We start from the raw sequence: 9,532 nt of genomic DNA, 5'->3' as shown, positions 1-9,532 counted from the left end.
TCAGATGCTGGGGCTCTCACAGGCTCTTGGTGAGGCTGAAAAGGAGAAGCTGTCGCAGTTAAAAGTTAACATGGAGACAAAGCAGAGTCGGGCCAGTAACGCCAGCGCAGCCCCACCAATGCAAACAGCGCTGGCTTTATGGCAGCCCAGCCCTGATAAAGGGGTGAGTGGCTCCGTCTCCAGCTGCCCCGCCTCTCCCTGCCGTGCTGCTCCCCTTGGCACTGTCATCCCCACCAGTGCCCATGTCCGTGCTTGCACACACATGTGCAATGCAGCATGAACATGCTGGTGCACTGTGGACTGGGAATGAGGTGAATCCAGACCTGGCGTGAAGACAGACCTGGGTGCAACCCAGTCATGGGGCACACCAGCAGCAACACAGGGCCCATCACCGCGCATCCCTGCATCCGCAGTCACCCGCATCTCGCATCCCGCAGCCGTTGCCATGGCTACGGCCGTGCAAGTCTGGGTCAAATGCATCTTCTGGAGCAGCCGCAAGCGATGGGGGTGGGGAGGGCACCACTGCTCTGCTGCACGCCACTGAAGTATGATGAGTACATTGCAGTGAGGACCGCCCCATGCCAGAGGTTTGCTAGCACTGAGCGAGCTCAGGGGTGGGGGTTTAGAGAGCAACAGCTGACTCCAGCCCATGTGCCCCCACCAGAGCATCCCACCAGCTCTTGGGAGGCAGAGAGTGGAACCAGCATTCCTGGAAGGCAAAGTGCTCCCCGAGAACCTTAGCACCAGGCTGGGGCATGGAGCAGCCCTTTGAGCCCATCATCACCCGGGTGTCTGGGCTGCCTGACCATCGGGCTCCCACCCAGCCCAGCTCAGGGGCCACTTTCGGTTTTGCTCCAAGGTAGAGGGGAATTCTGTTCCTGACAATTAAGCAATTCAGGGACAGCAGGGGATGAGGGAGGGGATTTCTGATGGAAAGTTGCAGACAATCCCAATTCTGCATCATTCCCTGCTGAGTTCTGCTCCCAGCTCCCACCCCACATCCCACCCTGTGGGGACTGAGCCCCTGCCCCATCTCACCTGCATGGGAACTTGGGAAGAGGCTTTTCCTGGCACCCCAGGATTTACTGGGAGTGACAGGTACTCCTGGTGGCACAGCCTCAGTATACAGGCAGGATCTCCTGGTAGAAGGAGCAGCAATGAAAGGGTTAATGGCATCAACACAGGTTCCTAATGAGGCTTTAACGTTAATGATCCATTAAGATGAGTGGGGCTGGAGTTTGTATATCCCTGTTTGGATACCAAAAAATGACACCAACCCTCCCATCTCCCCCATTCCCCCCTCCACCCCTGTGGCTCTCCCCATTCCTCCATCCAGGCTGGGTGTCTGTGTGTCCTTCCTGCTGCCTGTCCATTCATCCCAGTCCCTTCCCCCATGCTGTCCTCTGCACACACTGGCCTCTTCTCTCTGCCTGGGCTGGTCAGATGTTGCTGAAAGGGAACAATGCGACGTATTGTCTCTCCCCGCTCGCAGGCATCAAAATCCAGCAGCGCAACAAAAGGACACATTGACTTGCTGGGAGAAAGAGGCCCACACATCCCCAGCTGCCCCAGAGCATCTCAGCACTGAGCCTCTGGCCTGGGTTTGCCAGCATGTCTGCCCCATGATGTGTTTGGTTGGATGCCACCGGCCCTGGAACTTGGGCAAGAGGGGTCACCAGGATAGGCTGGGGGCCACCAGGATGGGCTTGGGATCACCATGATGGGATGGGGGTTACCAGGATGGTATGAGGGTTACTGTGATGAGCTGGGGGCCACCATGATGGGATGGGGGTTACCATAATGAGCTGGGGGTCACCATGACAGGATGGGGGTTACCACGATGAGCTGGGGGTTACCACAATGGGCTGGGGGTCACCACGATGGGTTGGCCGTGCCCCGTTGCTAGGGTATGTCCTTGGGATCAGCATTGTGGCTGTGCACATATGAGAAGCTCACTGGACTCGCACTGACTTTGCTGTGTCCCCCCTGCCATGCACCCACCTCTGCAGCCCCAAGGAAACCTGAGTCTCACCCAGGGTTGTACTCTTTGAGATCAGGGAAGGGCCCAGACATGTTCACCACAGCACAGCCGGGCTCAGGGAGCACTGAGCACTGTGGCAATCCCCAAAACACACGTGCTCTACGGCTTGCTTCCCACTGGGTGCCCCAGCTGTGGCATGCAGACAGGTCCCATGCACCTCCACAGGCAGCTACAGAGGAAACAGGAAGGGAAAAGCTCCAATTGGACTGAGCAGTGCTTTTGTTACTGTTATAAACTTCCCTTTTGTTGAGGAAGGAGGCTCTGAAACACAGTCCCTGCTAAGTACCCAACCAGGGACCCTATCAGCAGCCCCGGCCAGGGCGGGAGGGAGCAGAGCACCCATCCACCCTACCATCTCTGGTGCCAGCTGGATGCTGCAGCCTCTTTGCTCTCTGGACACCCACTCACAGCCACCCTGCTCTCCTAACACAGCCGAACCGGCTTGCTCAGGGTCAAGGAGCCCTTTATCAGCACCGAAATGCAGCCTGCGGTGGGATGCAGGAGATAAGGCATGTGGGATGAGCATCCCGCCTGGGCGAGGGATTGTGTTGGGTTCCTGTTCTCCCAGGAACAGCCAAGAGACCAGTGGGGTGGGAATGGGGATGTAGGGGCTCCTCGCAGGGTGTTGATTCCCAGAAACTCCTCCTGCCCATGCCTCACATCCCACCAGTGTCCTTGGGGCAAAGGGGGCTGTGGGCCCAGGGCAGCAGAGCCCAGCTCCTGCTGATGAGCTTGGAGGGGTTCAGGTTTTCAGCTTGGCTTTTTTTGCAAGTGCTCCAGCTGCTGGCCCAGCAGAAGGGGCAAAGGTCGCTGACATAAAGAGCCCAAGGTGATTGCTCTCTTTCCTCTGCCATGACTCCAGCTGCCAACCGCTTCCTGCCCGGTGCGAGGAGGGAAGGGGGTAACTGGAGGAGAAGAGTCCTGGGGTGGAAGCAGGGGTTGGTCCCATGGGGTGGGATGTGGGAGGATGGTACTGGAGGGAAAGGCAAGCCCAGAAATAGCAAACACGGTTACACAAGGCGCCGGTTGCCATGGGATCTTCACACCAAAACTGCCGGGGCTCTGGCAAGCACAAGAACGGCCCTTTCATGTGTTTCTAGGGGAAGTCAGCACCGGGCTGGAGCCTTTCCCAGCGCAGGAAGGATTATGGGACCCTGGGTGTGGCACCACCTTTGTGCAGGCAGCAGCAAGACCCCTGGTGATGTCCCAGGCAGACCCTTGCTTGCGTCCAGGATGCTTTTTCCTGGGGCCAGTATCAGAGCACCACTTGGCACCGACTCAGAAGCCAACCCGAGTGACAGCAAAGCCATGAGTGGGTTCAGCAACAACCGACTTCTGCTTAGTTGAAGGACTGGGAAGACCCCTTGGGCACCCCCACAGCCACACTCTTCCTCCTGCCTGCCCGGCCCCATCAACCCTCATCTGCTGCAGAAATCCCCCTCACCTGGCACTTACAGCCCCCCAGCCCCTTCACCCATCCCATCAAGGGCAGCACAGGCAGAGGCAGACCCTCAGCAGCGTGTACTATGTTTATGTGAGGGTTGTTTCCCAGGGCTGTTCCCATGCCAGAGCTGCCATGTTGGCAGAAACCATTAGCATCCATCCCTGCATAGAGCACAGCCCTGCCCTGCACTGTCCCTGCTGGAATTCTCTCCCCGGAGAGATCTAATTAGCTAATTCCTTTGCTATTTGTAAATCAATATGGAAATCCCTCTGCTTTATTCTCAGCACCACAGGTTGCCCTGGCTGGGGCCCTGCTTACTCAGTTAAAACCCTCAAGCAGATGATCAGAGGCTTGAGAATGGCTCTAGATACATGAAAAAATAATTGCATTAATTCTTTGTTAAGGGCTGGGGGATACGATAGGTGCCAGGGGCAGGGCAAGGGGCAGGAGGCTGCAGACCCAACCCCATGGGACAGGGGCTGTGTTTGCTGCAGTCTTTCAGCCCTTAACACCTACTAAATTACTAATGAGCACACAGGCTAAGTAGGTCTGGGAAGTGGAAAATAATATCCACAAAGATCTTGGATCTTGGGGGTCTTTCAGGTAGGAGCAGGGCAGACAGATTTGTCTGCCCACCCATCTGCTAGAGGAGCAGACAGAGCCCTAATCTGCCCGTCCGCTGCACCCTGCAAAGCACCATCACTTCCCCATCAGCCACAGCCTTGGGAGCCTGTGGAGATCCCACACGGAGCATCCTCTGCCCTGCTCCAGTCCCCTGTACAGCACCTGGGGATGGACCAGCCCAAACTGCATGTGATAGACCCCATGGCAAGAGGTGGCTCTTCCACTGTATGGGTTTGGGGTGGTTTTTGGTTTATGGTGTTGCCACAGCATGTGCTGTGCCATCAACATCCCTGCGACACACAGAAGAGGAAAACAGCCTCTTCCCAGGTTCAGAGCTGGAACAACCGGGTCTGTCCGGAGAAACATGCTCACTCTGCAGAGCTCTGGGGCTTGGCCACTGAGCCCTCCTGGTGCTGCTGCCGCTGGCATGGCAGGATAGACATCTGTAGCAGAGTCAGGGCTCGGAAGGGGAGAAACACTTGGGAATGCATAGGGGAAGGTCTCTATTTATAAACACAGCCCTTACACAGTGCTGCAGAAGAGGGTTTTAATTAAAAGCTGGGATAAAAAGATGTGGCAACTGGGGATTCCTTTGAGATAAAAGCCACAAGAAAACCATGGGTGAGGTTTCCTGCATCACTTCAGATGGGGACAGGGGCCACCACCGCCCCAGCAAGTCTGCATCTTGACTGATCATGCTGAAGTTTGCCCTTTAGAGCCATCGCATCTGCCTGCCCTCACTTCAGTGCTGCCCACCGATTGCTGTGGCAGGGAGCAGTGGGTATGAAGTGTTTTCTCCCCTCCAGCAAAACATGGAAGAGACCTGGGCTCTGCAAAGGGCTGGTGGATGGGAGGCCCCAGCCCCATAGATCTCCTCTCAAATAAGGAAGCTCAGTCACTCATCCAGCCCATCACTGAAGAAAACATCCTTCCAGCAAGGAGCACTAGGGCTGCCACTGGCACCCCAAAGGCTTCACCCCCAGAGCCCCCAGCTCCAGTACCTGCAGTGGGGACGGTGCAGGAGGGTCTTGGGGTTGTAACATGGATGGACAGACTTGGGTGGGTGAAAGCTGGTGATCTCTCCGGATGCCAGATGTCTTGGTGCAGTGGTGGGGCAGCATGGTGGGGTGGGATGGGATGGACAGGTTGGGACAGGATGCACTGGGGTGGGGTGGGATGGGACAGCAGCATGAGGACTCCTTGCATTGCTGCAAAGAACCAGGACAGAATGAACCTTAGCAGAAAGACAGAAAGTCACTCCCAGAGAGTGGGAAGAAAAGCCCAGACGCCACCAGAGAGCTGGTGGGGTAGAGGAAAGAGCTGTGGCTCTGCTGGGTTTTGCTCCCCAGCAGGTAATGTTTGGGAACATTGGCCTGGAGCTCACCCCCAGGAACAAGTGGCAGAAGACAAAGTGTATTTACTGACTGATCCAATACACTTTCTTGGACCATTTATCTTCCCAAAGCAAACAGCAAAGCACTTGCTTCCAAACAGGGCACGTCCTCTGTGGCTCCTCTGCAGCCCTGCCGGCTGCTTGGGCAGCTCCATCTTGCTGATGGCCAACTGAATGGCAACTGAAAGTCAATAAGGAAAATGCTGCCTGGTTTAATTAACAGAGAAATCTTGCTCTAACGAGGGTGAGATGATGTGTGTTGAGGGGAGGAGGGAGGACAGAGACAAAACATGACCTTGTTCATGGAACACAGACAGCACCACATTGTTTTCCCCAAGGAGATGATGGCCTTGATGCTGCACAGACTCGGTGGGTGCTGGGGTCCTGCCTACCCCATGGCAGGGCTGGGAGTAATGGGATGCATGGTGCCTTGATGGCACTGGGGCTGTGGGGCTCAGGACCTGGCACTTGGGAGCTACAGCTCTGGTAGGATGTGGCTAGCCAGGGAGCACCAGTGGCTTGGACAAGCACAAAAGGGTTTTGATTTGGGGACCCCCCCCAGTGAAATCAGCTGTGCCTGGGTGGGAAGGGACCCCCATGAGTGAGTATCCCATGGTCACTGCTGGTTCCAGACAGCAGCAAGGCTGTGGCCAGTGGCTATGGCACATGGGAAGCTGCAGGCCCTTTGCCAGTGTTAGTGTCCACTTTGGTTTAGTTCCATTTTCTTTTCTCCTGAACTCTCCTTTTCCAGGAAAGCAGAGAGGAGAAAGACCCAGAGGTGAAAAAACACCCTAATGGTCTGCATGTCGGGGTTCACTGCAAGGGGGGAGCTGAGGTGTGAGCCATACCACAACCTGTCCCCTGTAGCAAGACCCATTAGGATCTGATGGGACTGGGGTGAGCAGTACCTCAGGGTAAGTGGTACCCCGGGATGACAAGGCTGAGGCAAGCTGCACCAGGACACTGTCCTGGGGGTGATCGGAGTTGGATGAGTGACATCATGGCACCCTCCTATGGGTGACTGGGATTTGGGGAGCAGCACCCCAGGGGTGTCAGGGCTGGCAGCAGAGGAATCCCAGGGGTGTCAGCGTCAGGATGAGCAGCACCCTAGGGTTGCCGGGACTGGGCATGACAGGGATGGATGGAGGAGCACCCCAGAAATGTCAGGGCTGGGGACAGAGGCACCCCAGGGCTGACCAGGATGGGGTGAGGAACACCCCAGGGGTGTCGCGGCCATGGGGAACACCGCCCGCTCCCTTTGCCGAGCGCCTTGCACCAGCCCCGTCCCACAGGGACTGTCCCGTCCCCTGGGGTCGCACAGCGGCAATCCGCCAGCTCGTTCCCGACGGAGCGGCGGCTGCATCCCCGTCCCCGTCCCCCGCCCCCGGGGCGGGCTCGTCATCGTCCCGCCCCCACCCCGCTCCTTATTACCGGGGCGGCTGGGGGCTTCTTCACTCTCTCTCGGTGCCGCTCGGCCGCTGCGGCGCGGTCAGCCCGACGTGCCGCACCATGGGCAGCCAGGGCTCCAAGGCGGGGGGCAGCGCCCCACCGGCCGGCCACGCCGCCTCCACCGAGCCGGGCAAGGCAAACGGGCAGGTAGGTACCCAGTGGGGGAGGACCCCGGAGACCCCCCCGGGGCGGGCGGGCGCGCAGACAAAGGCGGCCACGGCGGCCGCTCAGCGGGGAAAGGGCGGCGGTGACGGCCCCGGGGGGCCCCTCCTGCCCGGCGGGTACCAAGCGATGTGGCTTCTCCCGCGCCGCGGCCCCGGCTCCCTCCCGGTAGCGGGTGGGGACCTGCCCGGCGCCTCGCCCTGGGACGGGGCGTGAAGCGCGGGCGCCGCCCGGTGGCAGCGCATTGACACCCGCGCCCCGTGTCCGGTGAGTGCGTCCTGGCTTCCCCTTCTGGCTCCAGGTGCCCGGCGGGGTGCGGGGCTGTGGCGGAGAGGGAGTGTGTGTGCGGGGTGCGGTGCTGCCGGGTCCCCGCCGTGCTTGATGCGGTTCTCTACTCCCTCTCCCCCCCCCCCCCCCCCCCCGCAGGAAAACGGCCATTTGAGGGTGAACGGCGACACGACGGCCCGGACGGGCGGTGAAGCGGCGGTCCCGAAAGGGAACGGCTCGTCCGAGGCCCTCGAGTGCAGCGGGGACGCCATCGAGCCTGTTCCCCCCGCCGAGGCGGGGGATGCTCAGCCCGACGGGGCTGCGGCCGCCCCCCGGGACACCCCCAAGAAGAAGAAGAAGTTCTCGTTCAAGAAATCACTCAAGCTGAGCGGGATCTCCTTCAGGAGGAACAAGAAGGAAGCCGGGGACTCCGCGGGCTCCACTCCCTCGGAGGAGCAAGGCCAGGCCGGGGAGAGCGCAGGCAGCGCGGCCGCCGGGACGGAGCTCCCGGCTGCCCCCGGCGAAGCGGCGGCGCGGGGCGGACCCGCGGCGGGCACCGAGCCCGGGGGAAGCGGGGAGGAAAAGCAGCAGCAGCCAGGGGAGCTCCCCGGGGCCACAGCCGAGCCAGGGGAACCCTCAAAACCTGCGGGGCCTGAGCCTACAGCAACCGCGGCGGAGCAGGAGGTGGAGTAGATCCCGCTTGGAATGTCCCAACCCCGGGAGTGTCACGGACTCACTGCCTTCCCCCACACCTCCGTCCCACCCAAACTGACGCGGCTTTCCAAAACCAACCCCCTCCCAGGGTGATTCTTTCCCATCTCCGTTAGAGACCTGGTTTGGATTCCCACCAGCGCCACTGCAGCTTGGAGTAGTTCTACCGGAATCCTTCACGATGGTGGAGAGAGATTATCCTGGACGTAACTGGAATTTACAGTTTGTGATCGCTGCTGGCTCCTGGCAGTCCTCGAAGCCTAAACTGTTCAGTGGATCCTTTTTCTTCTCTCTTTCAGGTTTACATTCCTGGTTCTGACTTTAAATGAAAGTATTTTGTGTTTTTTTTTTTTTTTTTTTCCCCTAGAAATCAACGGGTTAAGAGCTAACCTTGTTAGGTTTTTATAATGGCTTACACTTGGCTTAAAACCACAAAGCTTGTAAGTCCCCTGTGTTTAATTCTACTGTAGGGGTGTGGGGTGGGCTGGCAGGGACCTGCAGCTGTAAACTGTGAAGCACGTTGGGGTTCTCTGTAAATAATTACTTTTTTTTTTTAACGGCCAAAACACTTGATTTGCAATTTTCTAAAAAGAAGAAAAAAAAAAAAAGCTGTATGGGCTTTCTTGTAACATTTGAAAGGAATAAATGGTGACCCCTTCATGGGTGAGCTCGACTCCTCCTTGTCCTGGCTGAGGATGGTCCCAGTTGCTTATTTAGTTCACCAGCTGCTGCATTTAATCACTCCAGCCCCATTAATTGACTTGCAGCAGATGTAGAGCTGCAGCCACAAGGGACTTTCTCACACAAGCCTCTTGTCACTGCTTTGGGCCCAGGGTTGAACTGGCTGTTCTGTACCTGTATTCTTTGGGATCTGGTAGGGCAGAAGGAAAAAGCCTTTCCTCGTAAAGAGGAGCCCAGGAGGGCTCCTGTGTGAAATTCCCATTTTAAGCTTGGTTTCTTTAATTCTAAATATTCTTTAGACTATGATTAACTCCTCTTCCCTGAAGACAGCTTGGAGTACAAGAGCCATGCGCTGGGAGCAGAGATTTACTTGCAAAGAGAAAATGGGTGTTATTATCTCTTGTCCCATTGATCTGCATAGGGACAGAGGTGATGTTTCCCAAGCAGGCAGTAGTACAGACCTTGAGGGCTGTGGCCTCACCTTAGAGCTGCAGCAGCAGCCCCTCCATTTAATGGCCTGCTCCTAATTCCTAACTCCTGGTATTTGGGCTGGCAAAAGAGATAAGAGAAGGGCAAGGACCCTTATTTGCCCAATGGGATGGTGGGGCCTGGGGTGAGGACTGCCTTCTGTAGCCCTGGAGTAGCTGGAAATAGCCAAACTCTTGGGTTTACATATCACATCCTGCTATCAACAGCTAAAGCAAGTGACCTGATTCCAAATGCAGCCTGATGTTCATCCCTAGTTATCTGGAGGGGCAAA

The 9,532-nt window shown here is 57.6% G+C and overlaps 2 protein-coding genes across 2 annotated transcripts; one reads left to right on the top strand and one right to left on the bottom strand.

Moving 5' to 3' along the window:
* Nucleotides 1–1,814, bottom strand: LOC134171644 (uncharacterized). Its single transcript, XM_062634073.1, has 3 exons — nt 1,757–1,814; nt 1,039–1,139; nt 1–540 (listed from the first exon to the last, which is right to left on the bottom strand). The coding sequence occupies exons 1-3, from the start codon at nt 1,797–1,799 to the stop codon at nt 1–3; spliced, it is 684 nt and encodes a 227-aa protein (XP_062490057.1). The 5' UTR covers nt 1,800–1,814.
* A 4,768-nt stretch (nt 1,815–6,582) lies between these two features.
* MARCKSL1 (MARCKS like 1) lies at nt 6,583–8,751 on the top strand. Its single transcript, XM_062634094.1, has 2 exons — nt 6,583–7,098; nt 7,540–8,751. Exons 1-2 carry the CDS (start codon nt 6,598–6,600, stop codon nt 8,071–8,073), a joined length of 1,035 nt encoding a protein of 344 aa, XP_062490078.1. The 5' UTR covers nt 6,583–6,597; the 3' UTR covers nt 8,074–8,751.
* Nucleotides 8,752–9,532: the final 781 nt, after the last annotated feature.

This window comes from Pezoporus occidentalis, unplaced genomic scaffold, assembly GCF_034315485.1.
Source record: "Pezoporus occidentalis ecotype Australia unplaced genomic scaffold, CSIRO_AGI_Poc_V1 ctg412, whole genome shotgun sequence".
NCBI classification, from domain to species: Eukaryota; Metazoa; Chordata; class Aves; order Psittaciformes; family Psittacidae; genus Pezoporus; species Pezoporus occidentalis.
Note: the sequence above shows the minus strand (reverse complement) of the source record. Positions and strands in the feature narration are given on the sequence as shown.

What these genes read in the sequence shown, in the direction of transcription:
- LOC134171644 (XM_062634073.1), bottom strand. Translation starts at nt 1,799, where the DNA reads ATGGTAACCCCCATCCCATCATGGTGGCCCCCAGCTCATCACA. An exon ending in GTGGCCCCCAGCTCATCACA is followed by an intron (nt 1,140 to 1,756) that starts GTAACCCTCATA and finishes TCCTTCTACCAG; the next exon opens with GAGATCCTGCCTGTATACTG. An exon ending in CTTCCCAAGTTCCCATGCAG is followed by an intron (nt 541 to 1,038) that starts GTGAGATGGGGC and finishes ATCATACTTCAG; the next exon opens with TGGCGTGCAGCAGAGCAGTG.
- MARCKSL1 (XM_062634094.1), top strand. Translation starts at nt 6,598, where the DNA reads ATGAGCAGCACCCTAGGGTTGCCGGGACTGGGCATGACAGGGATGGAT. An exon ending in CGGGCAAGGCAAACGGGCAG is followed by an intron (nt 7,099 to 7,539) that starts GTAGGTACCCAG and finishes CCCCCCCCGCAG; the next exon opens with GAAAACGGCCATTTGAGGGT.